The 21,907-nt window shown below is 36.0% G+C and overlaps 1 protein-coding gene across 3 annotated transcripts in view; it reads right to left on the reverse strand.

The window, feature by feature from the left end:
* Positions 1-20,093, reverse strand: part of LOC127717546 (putative ankyrin repeat protein RF_0381) — a 59,635-nt gene extending 39,542 nt beyond the window's left edge. For 2 of the 3 annotated variants that reach the window (XM_052223230.1, XM_052223232.1), the window contains exons 1-5: positions 19,833-20,093; positions 9,906-9,951; positions 9,115-9,201; positions 7,984-8,082; positions 2,055-2,153 (exon numbers count right to left, since the gene is read on the reverse strand). In XM_052223230.1, the coding sequence (XP_052079190.1) occupies positions 2,055-2,153; positions 7,984-8,082; positions 9,115-9,201; positions 9,906-9,941 (321 nt within the window). In that variant the 5' untranslated portion in view covers positions 9,942-9,951; positions 19,833-20,093. Of the gene's footprint in view, positions 1-2,054; positions 2,154-7,983; positions 8,083-9,114; positions 9,202-9,905; positions 9,952-19,644; positions 19,706-19,832 lie in introns of those variants that run through there. The other variant, XM_052223231.1, reaches the window with a different exon arrangement.
* Between the last annotated feature and the right edge of the window lie 1,814 nt (positions 20,094-21,907).

Below are 21,907 nucleotides of genomic sequence, written 5' to 3' on the forward strand. Positions count from 1 at the left end.
CCTGTATCAAGGAAATCACGATAGACAATACAAGCCCTAGAATATCGTATCAACTGGGAGATGTATACTCCGTTTTCAGGCGCTGCTGGAATGTTGCTAAAAAGAAATGGAAACTTCACAATTGGGAAGCTGGCATCATATCTTTTGTAGGAAAGTTTGTTTTTAACCTACTATCATTGTCAATTTCTAAATGTAAGTCAAGATATGAGGTAGACTTAGCTGTATCTGTTGTATCCTTTATCTCAAGTTTGATGGGATAGATGCTTTCAACATGGTCCCCAAATTGTGAATTATTTAGTGAGCGAATATGATCTATCTAGCGGAAAGTAAAGTTAAAGGATACTGCTAACTTCTTTCTTTCTTCCTTAGAAGTTCCAGTATGAAGTCAGCAACATATCAATGAAAAAGTCGGCAAGAAGAGGAGCACAATTTGTTCCCATGAGATTGCCGATTGTTTGTTGAAAAACACGTCCTCCGAACGTTACAAATAGATGCAAAATAATGTTTCTTTTTTTCTTGACAGAAATGCTATCTACCATTTAATCAACTCTTTTTGTGAAGCTAATGGCCCAATGGTGTATCGCGGTTTGGAACAATAGAACTTTCAAAGAAATACTAAATATATTTGAAACGTGTTTCTTTGTTTCTAATAGACGTGTAAAAAAAGGTAAATACTCGACGCTGAGGTTGCTTAATTATACTTTAAATGTGGGAACTGTGTCAAAACATCGATTATCTAGCTAAACCGGTAATGTTTTACAAATAATTTAAGCATATGTCTATCAGATTTTTAACAGGTATCCTACACAAGTCTTTGTCTTGGTTGAATAACACATGTAGAACCTCTCAGTGTAACGTAGAACATGTTAATCATTTTATGTTAATATTGCTTGTGATTATAGGAAGGAAATGATACATTTGGGCCAGGGGTGGGTTTGCAAGGTGTTGGATTTTTGAATAAAGTAAATAAAAGTATGCAATTTTTGATATATAAGATATATAAAAGTAGTTAAGTAGTTTGACTATAAAATATATATCTGATAATGAGAAAGTTTAAATGTGTAATCGGCTTATAGCATGTTCCACATATACCCATCACTCACATATTTGCAATTTGTTTTTGCATTTTTTTCATTCGGCTCGTGATTTAGCGTTTAGTTGATGACGCCTACACACTTTGTAAGAATAAGTGAAATGTGTTACTTTTACACCCTTATAATGAAAATTACAATTTGAGATAAACTAGCTTTATCTAAAACATGATGTTATAAATAAATAAAAAAGGAATATGCGTGCAACAAAAGATATGTTACAATTATAGTGACTTTTTGGACTGTATAAAAGGATAGTCAAATGTCTAAAAGAATTTCAGATCTCCTCTGCAGTTACAAGGCGAAATGTTTTGAAACTTTTCTGGAATATATATAGGATACGTTTTCCGATGATTTTCATTTTTTTGGGTTAAACCGGCAAAAAAAAAAGAGTTCGTTTTACATGAAAATGGTGTAACGGAAATGACTATTTGACCTAAAGTTTATGTTAAAAAAATGTATTGATAGACAAGCAAAAAATGTCCAAAAGAAATCTACATGTTCTATGTGTATACAGACATTGTGCAAAAGTTGAAAGAATTTATGTTTAAACTCTGGAAGGTTTTTAAAAAAAATTGAATACCCGTTTTTCCGCCCGCCCGCACGACTTTCGTCATTTTACACAATAAGACGGTTTTGCATCGTGTGCAACCAGTCCAAAGTTTTTTTACCTCGAGTTAACCCACTTGTAAGTTTCGTCGAAATTAGCAAAGTTCCAACTAACGATTTAGCAATCTTGATGGATTAAGCAAGTTACACATGTAAACGCACAACCATGGAAGTAAACCCGTTTCTGTAGATATTGTGTTTTGCATTCTTGAAAAACATGTTAATTCACCCACTAAACTTTCGCCCATATTGCTTCGAAACACAAATCTATCCATTTTGATTTCGCTCTGTCGAAGGCCTGTTTTAGTAAACAAAATAAATAAGTGTCCCTTCTTCTCTAATTATGTCACTTACATTGTTCTGCAAATTCAGATTACTACCACTGTCAATAAGCAAATGTACGATTTCTGTTTTCTTGTTCAATGCAGCAGAGTGAAGTGCAGTCCCTCCAACCTGGACAGAGATATGCATTACAATTATAACATTATCTGTAATGATAAGTAAAGCAACAATGTCACCAAAGACAAAACAAGTAACAATGGTAGCCTATATTGGATTTCAATAAGAAAGTTATATAAGTAAATGTAAAAGTTGATGTAATAAAGACAAAGTAATCAGCAAGACATCTTTGCTACACAATAACGAAAATTGCTTTGTCATCCAAATTGTTATTTTTCATGGTTTTAGAAAGTAAAAATGCAACCTCGATATTGAGAATTCTTATATTACGACCTATATATCGTCAACCAGTATAATCACAGAATATCTTCTTAAAGCGAAAAAGCATTAATACACAACATTGGCTGATCCGCGATATACGACAAGTAAACTCAATTTGCGACAATTAAATCCACAAGCTTTAAATGCAATACGGTTATCTCTGTAGTATTCTAATGCAATATAAACAAATAAGTCCATTTCGGTTATTATTTTTGTGCAAAATTCAATAAAACGAAAATTCTGCGAAATGAGGTTATCTTTTTTGGCAACTTAAAAAGTTGAAGTCATATGTATGTGTAAAGTAAAATATCGTAACCAAAGAAAAACAATATATATTAATGACTTCGTTTTATGAAATTTTGTCACCATCTATGAAATAATGTCCAGGAAAGGACAAATTTCGATGCATTTTTTGTTCCTTGTACAGACAATATTTCATTAATAAACATAATTTATAAATGCAAAGTTGTCGTTTTAAGGGGAGGTTATCCAAGGATACATATATCACGTGTATTCATGCCACATTTCATAGGTTGATTGTCCTGGATTTTTTTCTCTGAAAATTGAGGTCATAAACGTTTATTTGATAGATATGCATAACTAATGTACGCAGAGATTAATGGTTATACACATACTTTCATAAAAATATACAAAATAAATTCAGAAACGCACACAATGTCTTGGCAGAGGATTTCTCAGGGAAAACATAATTAGAAAAAGAAATATTTTCCTGGAGGGTATTTCACAGTCAAATATTGTCATGGACAGAATTTCACAGTGAAGTATTGTCATGGACAGTATTTTAAAGTGAAATATTGTCATAGACTGTATTTAATAGTGAAATATTGTCATGGACAGTATTTTATAGTGAATATTGCCATGGACAGTATTTCACAGTGAAATATATCACTATAAAATACTGATATATTAACATGGACAGTATTTCACCGTGAAATATTGTCATGGACAGTATTTTATAGTGAAATATTGTCATTTACAGTATTTTATATTGAAATATTGTCATGGATAGAATTTCACAGTGAAAAATTGTCATTTACAGTATTTTATAGTAAAATATTGTCCAGAAGAGATTACACCATTTATGGACAAGGACACTATTTCATAATTAAATATTGTCCTGAACAGTATAATGTCCACGGACAATATTCCATACGAAATTTTGTCCAACGGAAAATATTTCATTGGGGACATTATTTCATGTTACATACTCTTACGGCGTCAAATGTGAAGATTTTCAGGCTTCCTGTAAGCCTCAGAATGTAATAGAATTAAGTAAAAGAAAAAACATTTGTATATGCAAAATGTGATATTTCTTTTTAAATTGTCGAACAGTATAATATCATTACATTGTAATATTATTATATGGGGGTAAAACCTCATGGAATATTTATATGTATACCAGTTCGTTCATCATGGAATATTTATATGTATATAATTTCGTACATCATGGAAGATTTGTATGTATACCATTTCGTACCTCATGGAAGATTTATTAATGTTTCATTTCATGGTAAAAACTGTCTCACTGATGAGTGATGTGCGCCATTTCGTACCTTATGGAAGATTTATATGTATACCATTTCGTACCTCAGATAATATTTGTATATATCCTATTTCGTACCTCATGGAAGATTTGTATGTATACCATTTCGTACCTCATCGACGGTTCGTATTATACCATTTCGTACATCGTGGAGGATCTCTGTGTGTTTTATTTCTTCGTTAGAACAGTCTCATTGACCTTTTTACTGTAAGGCGGTAGAGGTCATGAGAAATGTCTAAAATTTGAAATTAAAGCACCTATGAGATATTATACAAATAGGAATAGTCAATAAACGAAATTTGGTGACATCCGTAAAACTTTGTATTTAAGATATTTATTTCAAATATTAGCTGGCGCTTTTCTGCCGATAACACTGATTTTCTTACTTTTGTATACACTTGTATAAAGACACGCGCCGTACTGGCGTATTGTTTTAAAAAGGTAACATTCTTTTTAATTGGATTAAAAATGTTTATTGAATACACGTGCCATTTGAAATTTAACGTGTGCCTAAATATTGAGATATATATTCAATTGATTATCGTAAAGTGTAGTTGAACCTAAATGTTTATATCATATGCATGGATTTTTTTAAAAATAATACTTTTAGAAAATATGCAATACACACGAAAAATAAGATATAAATGAATTTGGAATTTCTCAAATTGAAAAAGCCATAGCAAGTTCTTTGGTTGGTCACAAAAGGTGCAAATTCTTATGCAAACATTTTTATTCATGGCTTCGTTCTTGGGTGAATATCAGCTTGTGTCCCTTTTCACTGCATTTCCTGACAAAAACAACTGGTTATAACTATAAAAACAGTTGCAGATAATAATTCATTTGTTGGTTAATTAACCTCATATTCTAAGATTTGAAAAATAAATTAAGGATAAATCCTGCAAACAAAAAAAAAAAAAACTATTAACGTTTCCAAGTGCTGCTTAATAAAACCAAATATCGGTCTTTATAACAATTTTACGGCTGGATGCATTTTATTTATGTTATTTAAAAAAAAATTAAAATCATCTCAAAATGTTTCATATCTTAAAAAAATGATAACTTTTACAAATATATGAGACGAAATAGTAAACATGTATCTAGTCTATGAGGTACGAAATGGTAGATGCATCTGGCCCATAGGGTACAAAATGGTTTCTTTCGTGGGTACGAAATGGTAAATGCTGTGTACAAAAAGGTAATTTTAGGTACGAAATGGCAGAGGTACGAAATGGTCAAGGTACGAAATAACTTGCTACCGGTGTGTATAGGACTTTCAGGGTTGACAAATTACAGTATTTGTCCTTTTAGAATCGAAATAATTCACGGCAGCCGTAGATTTGTTTTCATTTAACCATGGGGTGGGCATTTATATTCGATCATTTTATCCCGAGCGAAAGCGAATTATTTCAAACATAGTTCAGACATTTTGTTTCATATCAATGTTTTAATTTCTATCTCCGGATTATTTTCATAACAAAAATCTCTAATGAAGATACATTTACCTTTCTTAGTCACTTTAATGAACAAAGGTACAATACTGTTTAGTATACTGACGAACTTTAAAAACGCAACACTAAATTATTCTTTTAAATTCTCATTTTCAAATATGAAATTTTTGTAAAATAAATGTATTAACAATAATTCCATTCATTACTTCATTGTTTAAAAAAGTTTGCAGTTCGAAAGTTGAATTTATTACGTCATGTTTAATGTTCAAATCATGTGGCATGCACTGAAACTCTGGTTTTCACCTTACCAATGGATGTGTCACCGTTGAAGGCTATGACTTCCTGTAACAAACGCCTAAATGATTGACAGAAAGGTCAATTAATTCTGTTGGGCATGTTTTGAGCTCTCTTTTATACCTTCTGATTTGAACCCTGTCCCATCCATTACAGTATTTTGGGCAATTATGCGGTTTAAACTTTAGGGCTTAAAATGTTTTTCTGCAGTCGATTCTTTTTTGTCATTTCAGTATATGGCAAACATTTATGGCGTGAATATGTCCTCCATGGAATTCGACGACTTGATTAGCATTTGACGTTTCGGCCGTAAAAATGTCTCGCAAATGACGTTGCGTCATCAGATTGTATTGACGAGGCGTTGTCACTACATATTGCTCTCGTCATGGGTGATCTACAACATATCCCATCTGCCTGTACCTTTGTTCTAAGGGCAGTAAGATGAATTTCTGACGTGAAATGTTCTAGCAACAGCACGTTCTCGTATTTCTGCCTGCAATATTTGAATGGCCTAATTTAGATTTTCATTTCTCCGTCTCTGCAATTTAGAGATGCAACAATTTTTTACTGATCTAAATGTGGGTATGGATTGGAAGAATAGTTTTACGAAGAAAAAAAAGCATTTATCAGTTTCAAATTTCGCTTTAAGAAACTCGTGCGACTTTAATAATTCGGTTGATCAATAAGCTCAGGGAAGTCAGGTAATGATTTTTCTCTAACCAGAAAGTAGCATGGTTAGCATGAATAATAGTTATATGAGGATCAACCATGATTTGATAACACAAATCACCAAAAATGAGTGTTGCGTTTTTAAAGTCCGTAAGTATATACTGTGATAACTAGACTTTAAACTGTTTTAGTTTTGAGCGTTTTTAGCGTACTCGATAAAGGTCACTCGAGAAAAATGCAAGTCGAAAGAAAATAATTTTGAAAATACAAAAACTGGATCGATACCTTGAATTCGCTTCACTTTAAGAGAGAGATATATATAACCTGTTCAAGTTGTTGCTCGTGATAAAAACAAAAATGTTCCAAAATCAAGAAATTTTCAAACGTTATTTTTTTAAAAAGAAATAATACTTTAATTTATTTACAGCCGTACATTTAACATCGCAAAGTGAAAATAACGTTGCAGATTCAGAACACCGACAACGTTAATCCTGCAGCGTCCCTGTACATTGAAATAACCATCACATTTAAGAATTAGATAAAACTTATTTTTGCATAATTGATCTCCTTATTGTGCAAATTTAATTGACAGTGTACAAAATATCAGTGTGTTACTATATTTAGGGAATAAAGTCATAAGGGAGTTGTTTATTTACAGAATGGATAATATTATCGAACAAAATTTACATGTTTACTAAATATTAACATGAACAGAGATGATTAAAACCATTAGTTTTGAGCTTGATTATTTTGATATCGTTTTAGGTTCAATTTGACCAAAATATTATTACCAATAATATATGGATTAAGTAAATTTAATATCATTATCTACATTTGCACAAATTATTGATATAACTTCTTTGGTTTACCTGTTTTCATCTTGTACCGATCTCTGTTGAGTTCATGCCATGACAAAAGCAAAGCAAGCATCTTTATTGCATAATGCATGACCGATTGTTTTCTATTATAAATCAAAAACAGACACGAAGAAGTAAAATGTTTTATAAACATTATTTACTATTTATATCCAAATTAACAATTAACAGCTCCCTTCTGTTTAAAATCCCACTAACCTTTTACAAAACATGAGGCAGCCAAGAACCTGTACTGCTTAGCTGGCATTGAGACAAAGCAACAATATTATTTTTATAAAAATAAAAGGTAGGCAAATCTTTATAACATGATCATGGTCACCCTGTCAGATTTTCTCTAAAATACTTAAATTAAGTTTTCCAGATTAAAGGGCAACAACTCCTTAAGGATTTAATTTCGGGAAAAGAGAAATTTTTTAAGTATTTTAAGCATGTTAGTGTGTCTTTAGATTTCTCTAACTATTCTAATGTTCAAAATAATAGGCACTACGTTCTTATATATCAGAATATAAAAACACGAAATTTAAACTATATACTCAAAGACAGTTCCTCTATGTTTGGTTGAAATTGATCCAGTAGTTGAAAAAGAGAAGCTCTTTGATCTTCGACGACGACGGACCGACGATAAAGTAAAACTATCTTTTTTTTTTATTTGTTGCTTCAGTTTTACATTCAAACGTGACTGATCTTTTCACTTTGCTTTATCTACTCCTTACTTTGTTCTGAACATTGAGATTAATACCACTGTCAATTAGCAACTGGACGATATCTGTGTTCCTGTTCAATACTGCATAGTGAAGTGCAGTCTCACCATTCTAAAAAGAAGAAAAAAACATAGCACTGAAAACTTAATTCTCAATGAGCAAAAGCAACGTATATCCTCACAAACAGTGAAACAACGTAGTCATGGTAGTATATTATTCAAGCCGATTTAAGATTTTGCAAACATGTTTTGTGTCTTAGTATCTTGGCAATCATACCGCATCTTCTTTTTTATATTGAAATGTCACAACAAGTTTGATACAACATATCCTTCGCTTTCTACTACAATTACAATAATCAAATACGATTGTTACTTTTACAGTCCTTCCACTTTTTTTTGTATCTAGGTTTACGTTCATAATGAATCTATAAGACATTTTCAAATCAAGATTTGATTACCCTGTAATCTTAAACCTTGGTTACGTAATTTTTGGTTGAAGATTAAACCCTGGTTCATATTTCAACTAGGATTATATCTAACAGAAAGAAGAAAAACTGGGTCTAGACTACTTTTATGTTACATTGAGATCAAGGACATTTATAACATGTCGCCAGTGAGTTTAGACAATAACACATTGTATCTGTCAAATAAATTGTTGTATATTTGCTGACACAAAATTCAAAAATATAAATTTTGATATCTAGCAGACTCATATGTAACACTGATGGTAATTGATCAAATTTCTAAAACTTTTCATTTACGAACTACTCATTGGTAAAATAGCCATTCCTTTTATACATAAAATAAACATCACAAACATCTCTAATGTCTGCATATGACGAGACGGTTACTACGTCGACGTACCTGCTCTCGCTTCTGTAGGAGTTTACTAGTATGCGACTTCCTTAGTTTTTGTGTGTTATCTGGATTTGTCTCTTCTAAATCGTTTTAAGACATTTGAACATCGGTAAACTAAGTTCACCTTGGATTTACAAGTTTTTAGCATAGGTACAATACTGCTGAATATTACTTTTAAAGTGAGTATCAAACAAGTTTTACAATTCTAACGGTATTCGTCCATGTGCTTCAAAAATGTTTAGGGTAAAGTGATTAGTCAATGTACTTTAGTATTCACAGAACTCACAAAATCTTGATAGTTCATATTTGCTCCTCCGTCTAAGCACCTTTCTAATTTCCGTCTATCTCCATTCCAGGCAGCTTGCAGCAGCTCCTATATAACATTAGAAAAAAACACTTAATAATCTAACAGTGAGGTAATAGACCACGAGATGGAAAACCGTAACATTGGCAGATGTTATGACATTTTTGTTTTAATTTCATATATAATTTTCAGAGCATGGCTTAAATGACAAATATCATTAAACCTTTAACCGTTCTAAAGGACCCCTGGTTTTTGGTGGGACTGAGAGCTTACTCGTACTTTTTTATTTTCACTAATATTGATAAATGATTTTTAGCGCATCTAAAAATTTATTTTAACAAGAAACTTTACATACCAAGTCCACTCAATAGAAATATATATAATTTAAAACCCGGAGTGAACACGTATTAGTGGAATACTTTATAAGACTATCAATTATTGGTGATGCGTGAAATACATCAGCCGACAGCAAACCGACGACACTTATCAGCAAAGGACTGAAGGTCAAAAGTAAAATAACAAAAATACGAACTCCGAGGATAATTCAAAACGGAAAGTTTAATCAAATGGCAAAATAAAAAGCTCAAACACATCAAACGAATATATTCATTCATTTTTGTTGATTTGAAATACCATATCGCTTTAAGTTTTCAAGATAGAAGCATATTTTTATATATTTATTGACTTATTTTAAAATAGTCATACATTGAAATGAAATAGAAAACATGTACAAATTAATACCACTTTCGTTATAGCACGAAACCTTTGTTTACCTCGCCCAGCTGTTTAGGTCTCTTTTCTAAGCTCATTGCAACAGTTCTGTAAAGAAATATGATATCGATGTATTTATTAAAATGGCTTTGACAAACGCTTTCTTCACAATCCCATTTTTCCCTCTAAAAATGATTGAAACATAGAAGAATTATACCAATATCGATTTTAATAATAGTTGTTCGCATTGTCTTTAATGTAAATTTTGATAACCAATTATATGTTTCTATAAAGAACATCGCTGCTGCCTTGCTGCTGCGTCAATGTATTCACTAAAATATTAACAGTAGCTGCTATAGTTGACTTCATATGGAAAGCAATTGAAGGATTTGTAGAAGCATTTTCAAATATGAAATAGGACCTGTATGAATTAGACTGTTAAAAATATTAAACATCTATGAATGAAGCCCATACATAGCAGCACTTGGAGCGAAAAAAGATGTAAATGTATTCGAAAATACACTTTCTTGATTGACGCGCATCTCCCTTCAAGACAATATCTGTGTCCATTTAGAGGCCAACAACGTCATCATAGTCACGTGATGTCTCCAATAGTTAAATTCTGATTAAGTTCTGATTTTATTAATGTAAAGCTGAAGTAATAATCAACTGTGTATGTTCTCTAAAAATTTAGTGAAATATATAGAAATAAAGAAATGGGCAGTCATAAGTCCATGAACACAAAACAATATTAAAGATAAAACAAAGAACAGTCTACAGTAACGTTGATAATAACGGTAGAATACAAATTGGTGAAATTAAAACTAACACTGCTGTGTACAATATAATTAATTTGTACACCCCGAATAATGGTTCAGACGGTCAACATTTTTTTGAAAACCTGAAAACTTAAAAGAATTGTATGCAAATGATAGCACAGATCATTTAGTAATAATATCTTTAATATCTTCTTATGGGTATTCAGTTGTGCATTAGACAGAAAACTGTATGCATTGTTAATTCTTTATTTTAGACATTTTGTAATTAATATATACGTTTTAGTGTGTTATAAATCAAATATGAGAATTTGAGTCAAATCGGTGAACATATATTTGACAGCGAATGCCCCTTAAAAAAATTCGAATTCGAGAACTAAAACTACATTTGTGTGTATTTAAAGAAAATATTGTGTGACTGCCACAGTCAATGTTTATCATTTAGTCGGAAAACTATACATAATAAATAGATACCACATCTATCTTTTTTTTATATAAATACAATGAAAACACGAAATTGTATCTCCCGATAAAACTATAATTTAAATGGAAAAATATGTATTACGTAAGGAGTTTACATGTCAGTTTTCCTTTATAAGTCAGCTGTTCAAAATTAGAAAATAATGTGAATTTAATGTCAGTATATTATTTCTCTAACAAGGGGACATTTGGACATCGTGATATTAAAAGATGTCTTATATAAAGTTTGATTTCATCTGTGATGAAAATTTGGTCGGACTCAAGATACTTTGTCGACCACATATCCAACTAAGTAAGACATCACTTGACTTTGGTGACGTAGCGAGCCGCCATTTTGTATAACTTTGTTCCATATAAATTGCATAGGTGCTTCAATGAAGTTCAATTTTTCTCATTAATCTGACCCGTTTTTTTAATTTTTGCAACTATATCCTTGGTGTTCGAACATAATTCTACCTAACAAAGTTGGTTCTGAAAGTATAATTTTTAATTAAATTACGTCCCTGGAGATTCGTAAAAATCGTACTTTTTCTCGTCATTTCCCAGTTGACTCAATGGTAAATCTAGCGACCCCATGTCTACTTGTACATCAAATTCACAAATTCCGTAAATAAAAGTAATACTTCGAAACTCGATTGAGAATATTAAAACATATATCTGGCGAAGTATTTTTCTTAAAACAGTTTAAATCGACAACAAATTACGTCCCACATTGTTTTAAAAGGTATTTTTTTCGAGATTTTTCAAAATGGCGGATGTGTTTAGAAGTGTCGCATGTATTTTTAATCATTGTGTATTTTTCATGCAGAATTTGTGCTGTTTCCGTTATTTTGTTTGTTGTTATTTTGATATGTTTGATTAACAAATTTCTTAATAAAAAATATATTATTTCAAGTGTTAAGTGAAAAAAAAAGTTAACACGGAAATTTATAAAAAAATTATTTTTCACTATTTTAAGGTTTTTCCCTTTTTTGTATAATTTATCTTTATTCAGTAAATATATATATTCTTTTTAGAAAAAAAAAATGTTTTCGTCTCGAGAGAAAAAAATACGCCCAACAATAGATAAATGCTCTGTACCTTTTAAAGTTAATGTCCCTTGACAAATATACGAACAGGTGAACTCTGATTTAGGTTAAAATGTTACATAGCAAGAAATTGTCAGGTAATGTAAAGGAATCGTGTCAAACCAAAAGCCATCAGGTGACATTAACATCCTGTGTACACATGTATTTCCAGAGTTTAGTTTTAGTGATATACATATATTTTCTGAAATATACAAATACATATTTTCTCTTTCCATTGTACACTACCGAAGAATATATACATCATAAAGAACTTTAAAATAGTATGAATATTATGAAAAAATTCTTCGATAAGTTGATTTTTGCTTAAAAAGAATAACCAAATATTAATGTTTCACGATAATTGTTTTAAAAAAATACTTTAATTCAAATTATATATTTAATAGATTTTTTTTTCATAGAAAATTAAACGAGACTTCATTGCATATGATTTTTGCTATTTATTTTGTTTTTAATTCAATGTTTTAAGCAAAATCCACGCATTAAAAAAATCGATATTGAAATTTTAACTTGTGTACAAAAATAAGTAATGGCATACAAGGACATCTTACTATACAAATCCTTGTTGCATACATTTCAACATTGTATACCCACCAATTTTTATCGACAGAGTTATCGGTCCTGAATAGGACTGATATAGTTGGGTATGAACTAAAAAGGATTTACATCCTTTATATATTTTCTGAATTATTACGGAATTTTGTTCAAACTACATTTTAGATTCAATGGTTTCATAGTAAAAGATAAATAGGTCTCCATATTATCTTCTTTTAGATTAATCCGCTCTTAAAAATCGGCATGCCAGGTATAAACGACAATCAAAGCCGCAATATAATGGCATACCTACACACAACTTGATTTTTTGTTACTCTATCCATGCATTCATTACCTTTTGCCCCCCGCGACCCGTCCCTGTTAATACTCACAAAAGTGCATTGATCGATGGCGAAAATCATTACGTATTATAGTGATCCATGCTTAAAAGCAGGAAACAGCGAATAATTTTCGTCTGTGACAACAACGACATCTTGCACAAGAGATGGAAAACTCTAGCACGGGATCGTTGAGGTTGTATGCGCATCCCTTGAACTTGTTTTAAATACGTGTCCGATCGATTATCATAACACATTTTCATGCCTTTGAGTTTTGCTAAATATTCTATTTGCTACAAGGTCCGAAAATATAAATTTGCTGGCATTTAAGTGCGAAAATGAAATTAAATCCCTTTAGATATATCATATACACGGGATGTCCGGTATCAGACTTTACAAATCAATTCAAAAGATATTTGTCCATAAAGACCAACGAAAGGCCAACATGAAAATTAAAAAATTTATAAATCAGTTGAAACTGTTTTCGCACAAATCAAGTGTCTTTGATGAGTCACCCTCACCAATCAACAATACAGCCCTATTAATGGGTGTATAATAAAAGACAGCAAAACGATCTTAAAAATATAATTGTTTAACGTTTGATTTTTTTCTGGTCATGCAAATTGTCTATGCGAATTCTATTCGTAAACAATACACCATGACTAACAACGCTCATCATGCAACTCTTTGTAGAAAACAGGATTATTGAACTGAAGAACTAAGACGTGTGGATTAAATGACAAAAAGACGGTATAAATAAGTATTTTACCAAGTCACTTCAGAAGCTCAGGAAAATGTGATAATAATTTGCAACACAACTCCTTAACGTAGACACAACCATGTTCATTTTCATAATACATCTCTCAATCTTCCTGATTTTTGTATGAATGCCTTTCTACCATTTATTCAGGAGCCGTTGGGTATGCATTATAAGTAGTGTGAAAAGGCCGATTCTACACCACCCCCCAATTTCAAGGGCAAAACCTGCATAGGACCCCCAACCCCGAGGCTAAGATGCAATCCGACAGCGTCCCTTCTTAGCGTATAATAAATCATGACTTTTGTGCACAATGGTTTCGTCGACACAGATGACTTTATCAGCGAAGACACCTTAGAGGGAAGGGTGTCCCAAATTGAAATAAATAAAAGGATGGCATCGGGTAAGAATATCATGGATCAGTACGCAAATTTTTTCTTGGAGAATCATGAAGATTTGAAGAATAGCGCCCCAACCCCAGTTTCAGCTCCAACCCCAACCCCTCAGCAGCACTGCAGCAACCACATGATGGTACTTATGGATGATAGGACCCGCATGTGTCAAACCTTTGGTATGGAAGAGGTGTATCAGTCCTTTGAGCATGCTCAGGGTGAAGTACCCTCTACCTGCGGTGACCCCCTGAAGAGGAAGAAGGGTCAATTTTGCAAGAGTAAGCCGGGAAAGAATGGGCTCTGCTGGAGGCATAGCAAGCAGCCGCGCCAACAGGATGATGATGATGAGAACATCCCCATTGGAGGTAAGATTAAGGTCAGGGAGACCAGCAAGTGACTTCGCCGAATAGCTAAGGATGAGGGTCTGAGGGGGGTCAGCAGGATGTTGAAGAAGTTGGTCAAACTCATCGAGGAGAAAACCAACCGGAAATTTGCCCGCGAAGAGGTCTTCACAAAGAAGGAGCTGAAGGCCATCGCCAAAAGACGCGGAATCACCAAATATTCCCGACTAGGAAGAGCTGCCCTAACCGACCTGGTGAAGAAGGATATCAAAAATGCCCCAGTGGAAGACGAGATCAAGGTAGTCGACCGACTCGATGCATTGAAAGGAGTCTTTGGCACAGTCAGAATCGACCCGCTCCAGCAGCATGATTTGGAAACGTTTTTCCAGGTTAGTCGCAACACCATCTCCAGGACGATCGAAGATGCCCTCACCCGAAAGAAGGGCTTGAAGGTACAGCTAGTGCTGAAAGTGGAGCTGGTCAAAACGAATCTCGCGACTGGGGGGAACACCTACGTCATCCCTTACTTCAGATCAGCCCAGACAGTCATCACCGAATCAGCAGACCTCGACTTCGAGATTGCGGTCATGGTAGGGAAGATCAAGGAAAGCATGTCAAGGTATATGCGCGAGGGTAGTGGATGGACTTTCGCCCACATCGAGCAGCTAGAGATCCACCTGAACGAATTCAAGCCACTTAGGGGCAGCTCCTACATACCAACCCTATCAGCACTTGCCAAAAAGAAGGCAATCGTCAACGTGAGAAATGAGGATGATCGTTGCTTCCAGTGGGCAGTGTTGGCGGCCCTGCATCATGATGAGGTGAATGGGAATCATGCTTATCGCCTGAACCAGTACAAGAAATGGGAGGGTGAGCTGAAATTTGACGATATCGACTTCCCAGTGTCCCTCAAGGCGATCGATAAATTCGAGAGGCGGAATGCAGACCTCAACATCAACGTCTATGACTACGACGGTCTGAAGAAAGGTGAGGATGGGGAAGAGGACCTCCAGATATATCCCCTAAGAATATCCAAGAACACCGGCGCGCAGCACGTAGATCTCCTTTTCCTAACCAGCGATAGCAAGCAGCATTACTACTGGATCAAGACCTTTTCACGACTCCTGAGCTTGCAAGTGACGGAGCACGGGCACGAGCTCTTCTTCTGCCGCAGATGCCTGTGCCACCTTTCCAGGCAGGATATCCTGGACGATCATATGGAGTACTGCGGCAAAAAGGATGCGGTCAGAATCGAGATGCCGGAAGAGGGATCCCTCATTAGCTTCCAACATCACAAGCGTCAGATGAGGGTTCCATTCACCATCTACGCGGATTTCGAGTGCTTCACGGGAAAGATGGATACCTGCCAACCCGACCCATCGCGAGCCTACACGAAGGCATACCAGCTACATCGACCATCGGGTTTCTGCTACCGCTTAAAGTATGTCCAAGGCAACTACAAGGAATCGGTCGTCTACTGTGGGGAGGATGCGGCCAAGATATTCATGGAGTGCATGGAGAAGGAAGTTGGGGAGATCGACAAAATCTATCGGGACAACAAACCCATGACGATGACGGACGAAGATAAGGAGAGCTTTGCGGCGAGCACACTCTGCCACATTTGCGGTGACGCATTGGGTGAGGATAAGGTACGGGATCACGATCACCTCACGGGTAGGTATCGCGGCGCCGCACAAAACCAGTGCAATCTTGACTTCCAGCTCCCCAAATACGTGCCCATCGTCTTACACAACCTGAGTGGGTACGACGCCCGCCTTTTCGTGAAGGAATTAGGATTCGGGGAAGGGAAGATCACCTGCTTCCCCAACACCGACGAGAAGTACATCAGCTTCTCCAAGAAGGCGGGAGACCTTGATATGAGGTTCATCGACTCCATGCGATTCATGCTCATCTCTCTCGAAGCCTTGGCAGGGAATCTTACTAAGGACAAATTCAACGCGACGCAGAAGTGCTTTGGCGACCGCTCCGAACTGATGCTTAGGAAGGGGGTATATCCCTACGATTATATGGATGGGCCCGCCAAGCTGGAGGAAACGCAGCTACCGCCCAAGGAGAAATTTTTCAGCAGGCTCTATGGCACGCACATCAGCGATGAGGAGTACGAGCACGCGCAGCAGGTCTGTGAGAAATTCAGCTGTCGGACGATGCAGGACTATCACAATCTCTACCTGGAGAGCGACGTAGCAATACTGGAGGATGTCTTCGAAGATTTCAGGGATACGTGCATGGTGAACTACGAGCTCGATCCCGCACAAAACTTCACAGCCCCGGGGCTATCCTACGACGCGGCGCTGAAATTCACTGGGGTCCGACTGAAGCTTCTCTCAGATCCGGACATGCTGTTGATGTTCGAGGGTGGGACTAGGGGATGTGTGGCCATGATCTCCCATCGATATGGCAAGGCCAACAATCCCTACATGACCGACTACGATGCGTCGCAGCCGACCAAGTATCCTACTTAGACGCCAACAATCTCTACGGATGGGCCATGGCGCAACCCCTTCCCACGGGGGAATTCGAATGGATGGAACCGTCAGAAATCGAGGACATCTTGAGCTATCCGGACGACCACGAATATGGCGCCATGATGGAATGCGACCTGGAATACCCCCAAGATCTCCACGACGATCATAACGACTATCCTCTCGCGCAGGAAAATGTGGAGATCGACAAGGTGCTTAAGCTGGTGCCTCACCTAGGTAAGCGCACAAAGTACATCCTCCACTATCGAAACCTCAAGATGTATATGGGAAGGGGGATGAAACTCGCCAAGGTCCATCGCATCATTGGATTTAGGCAATCCCCATGGCTCAAGCCGTACATCGACAAAAACACCGAGCTCAGAGCCGTGGCCAAGTCCGACGCCGAGAAAGATTTTTTTAAGCTCATGAATAATTTGGTCTTCGGCAAGACCATGGGAAATATCAGCAAGAGGGTCGATGTCCGGCTGGTCACCAACGAGAAGCAGGCGCTGAAGCTCGTGGCCAAGCCCAACTTCGATCGTCGGGTCGTTTTCACCGAGAACCTGGCAGCCGTCCATATAAAGAAGACGAAGCTCAAGTTCGATAAGCCCGTCTACCTGGGAGCATGCACCCTGGATATTTCGAAGATCCTGATGTATGACTTCCACTACGGATTCGTGCAAAAGATGTATTGCGACGACGCCCAGCTGCTCTTCACCGACACCGACAGCTTGGCCTACGAGATCCGAACCGAGGATTTCTACAAGGATATCGCTCCCCACGTCCAGGAGAAATTCGACACGTCGAACTATCCGGCCGACCACCCCTCCGGAATTCCGGTCGGCGCAAATAAGAAGATCATCGGCATGTTCATGGACGAGTGCGGCGGCAAGAGCATGACCGACTTTGTGGGACTCCGGCCGAAGCTGTGGGCCTACAAGATGGATGACGGTGCCGCCACCAAGAGAGCCAAAGGAGTCGCGAAGACCACCATCAAGCGCAACATCACCTTTGACGACTACAAGAGATGCCTCGACACGCAGCAGGAGGTCTACAAGTCCATGAATATTATCCGCAGCCACCTCCACCAGATCTACACCCAGGAGACCAACAAGGTCGCCCTCTCTGCTAAGGATACCAAGCGCCACATCCTACCCGACGGCATTAGCACCGAGCATCGAGACACCGTGCGATTAGCCAAAACCTACAAGTCCCAGATGGCAGGTGAAGACGGTGCTCCTGCAGTCTGCCTGAAAAACTACTACGATGAGAAGTATCAGCTTCGTCAACCTTCTACCCCAATTAGTGAAGAATTGAATGCGCATGCGCCGTAGGGAGGGTTCTTCCAATCGCGCCTCGCTCGGCTACGCCTCGCTCCCCGCTCATTCTCGAACCCTCCAGATCAAAGTGTTAAGTGACAAAAAAAAAAAAATTCCCAATCCGCTTTGGATTGGGAAATTTTGCGTCCTTACCCCTAGCCCTCGGTTATTTTTTGTTTGTTTACTTCCTCACCAGATCGTATGAGAGATACTCCTGCTTGGACTTTTTGCTGAGCTTGAACCAAGTGCTTCGTACGAAGGCTCCTTGCAAAGAATATTTCTCCTTAATAAGCGTGGGGCAAGCCCATACTCTACTGGTCTCTCCTTGACGGTCCTTCAGGGTGAGGATTTTGCTTTTTCCAAACTTACCATCCACTTCAGCCACCTCCAAGATCTTATAGATCACCTCGGTGGGCAAGTCTTTCCATTTGATGGCTTCCTGATTCTGGTCCTGCACCTTTTCCTAAAAGGTGTCTTCGCTGATAAAGTCATCTGTGTCGACGAAACCATTGTGCACAAAAGTCATGATTTATTATACGCTAAGAAGGGACGCTGTCGGATTGCATCTTAGCCTCGGGGTTGGGGGTCCTATGCAGGTTTTGCCCTTGAAATTGGGGGGGGGGGGGGGGGGGGGGTGTAGAATCGGCCTTTTCACACTACTATTATATTTAAATAAATCTGTATATCACTTATATGTTTGAAACTTAGTTGTTTGTGCAAATTATCTTTATAAACCCCCTGTTTCAAATGTCCATTATCACTAATACAAACATGTTTCTGATTCATGATTTTTTTATTAGTTGTAATTGGTTTGAAACTAGATGTCCGTAACTGTAAATACTCTAAGATTGGTGTTTTTTGTCTTTAGTATTAATGTTTACAGTTGTTCGTTTTGCTTTGTATCGATCGCATGAGCTAAGCCCTTTTCAATTGATTTTCATAGTTTGCTTGTAATGTGTTGTGTTGCTACACCACTGTCCTAGTTTTGCGTCCTCAAACAGGTTTACCCAGACTCATTCTGTATGTGCCTATCTCTAAGTCTGGAGCCTGTAATTTAGAGGTTGTTTTTTGCTATACATTTATATCATATATACGCAGAGTAAGAATTTCCTTCAGCATGTCATTTCTAATAGAAAACAAAGGAAATTGGATATCCATCCATGACACAAAATCGGTACATGCACAGCAAAAAAACACACAAAAGCAAAAGAACAGCGTTTTTATTGCTATTATTCATATCAAAGTCACAGTGAACCCTTCAACACGGAGCAAAAAAAACAACAACAAAAATCTCACCTCACTACAAGTTTAAGACGGCTTCTTAGGGCCGTTTGAGCGGAATCGAATCACCAAATCGGGTCCGGTGAAAAAAGAACATACCTGAAAGTAGTACATATTTAAAACAAAATAGTTCCTACGCATATGTGCAAATATCAAACTATGTAGAATATATTTTAATAATTAAGGTACAATAAAATACTGACCTAAGCGAGAAATTATCTTACTAAGAATTCCAAAACATCTTTGATGTACAGGGTAATCCTTCAATTTAGTCATTTAGTCAATCATTCCGTGACAGATATGAATGCTACAATAAACTAAAATGATACTTCATGTTGTTGTTTTTTTTACATTTTCATAAAACGTTATTTAAAATATTATATCATCTTCGACACCTGAATCAACAAGAAAGGTTGATCAGTGTACAGTTATTCAACTAAATACAGAGGCAGAAACCGTGCACACGTCTTATGAGGCTTGTAAATAAGTTAACTGATATTATTACGTAACTGCATACCGAATGAAAATTGAGAGGTTATATAACAATTTGATGGTATAAGTTAACAGAGTAATTAAAATCTCTTTTTCTCTAGACGTATTTCTATCGTAATATATCTGATACAACTTGAACTGTTGCATACACGTTTATCATGTCTGTGTTATTAAATACATTGAGCTTTTGTATCTGATGGTCTCCAAATATGTAAGTGACTTAGGGATCAACTATTTAACGTCAATCAAATTATTTTTTTTCAAAATTTAACACTATAAGGTATGGGAAAAATCTGGATTCAGAATATTTTTTTTGTCATCTGCTTGACCACAATATTTTTTAGGAAAAAATCACCCCCTCCCTCCTTGAAGTTAAATGGTCGTTCCCTTAGTACATTTTTTTTTCAATCTATGATAAGTCTACAACTATATTCTGTTATGCAACTTTCATCTTGGCTTCTTAACTATTACTTAAACATTAACAACGATTTAGACAAACATTTAAAATACGATTCTTTTTGTTTCAAGTCTTAATAATTACATTTTATGTATGTTTCGCGAGAATCCGCTAGTTTGATTGGCAACAATAGCGGTCATTCAAAAAACAACCTTCCTATCAAAATGAAATGTTACATTCGTGATGACACGTGCTTCCACAAAAAAGTGTTCAGGTTAATTAAAGAAAAACTTGGTAAAACTTTTTTTCATGGTCTTGTTAGCTTAAAGATGTAATTATAAAAAATGAATGCTTCTTTTTGTAATTTTATTGCGGTGTAAAAGTGTTGATTGTGCACACATTTTTAAGCGCTTCATACAAAATGTGCTTCTGTCAACACTTTTTCACCCCAAAACAAATTACTAAAAGAAGCATTTATTTCTTAAATGAAAGCAGAATTTTGAAAAAAATATCATTCGTTATAAGTAGTTAGTTTGGCCAAAATTTGTCGAAATAAGCTCAAAACATCGCTGATGTATTATTGACTTGCAAGTGAACAATTCGACCTCATGTGAATCCGTATTCTTGTGAATTTCAATTTAACCCCATAGCTGCAGATGGGTTAATCATGTTCTAGGCGTGTTCAGCTACCAAAAGGAAAAGAATGTCAACAGTGAAAGTGAAACAAGTTTGAAACATTTCATGACTGATTCGATCCAAAAAATAAAAATCATTCTTATACAGGTAAAAACGATGATTTACTTATTTTTTTAACCTTTAACATGAAATCAAACAGACCTAGAAAAATCGCCCTTTAATGCATACTGGTATACTAAATATACCAAGAAGTTAATTTTATTGGCATCGTTTCCGCACCTGTTGCAGTTGCAGTTAAGAAAGGACGAGAAAGAGACAGAGATGGGGAGGTCACCAAGTGGACAAGACAGTCCAACAAAACAGCCATCACCATAAGCAAAGACGAAAAGACTTGCAGCAGCATTGCTAAAAGGAGATTTACATGATTCTGAAATGATGATTAGGAGGTGTGGTATGATTGTCAATATAATTGCTAGGAGATGTGGTATGATTCCCAATATAGTGACTAGGAGGTGTGGTATGATTGCCAATATAATGATTAGGAGGTGTGGTATGATTGCCAACATAATGATTAGGAGGTGTGGTATGATTGTCAATATAATGATTAGGAGGTGTGGTATGATTGTCAATATAATGACTAGGAGGTGTGGTATGATTCCCAATATAGTGACTAGGAGATGTGGTATGATTGCCAATATTATGATTAGGAGATGAGATATGATTGTCAATATAATGACTAGGAGGTGTGGTAGG

The sequence above is a fragment of the Mytilus californianus genome, unplaced genomic scaffold, assembly GCF_021869535.1.
Source record: "Mytilus californianus isolate M0D057914Y unplaced genomic scaffold, xbMytCali1.0.p SCAF_10, whole genome shotgun sequence".
NCBI classification, from domain to species: domain Eukaryota; kingdom Metazoa; phylum Mollusca; class Bivalvia; order Mytilida; family Mytilidae; genus Mytilus; species Mytilus californianus.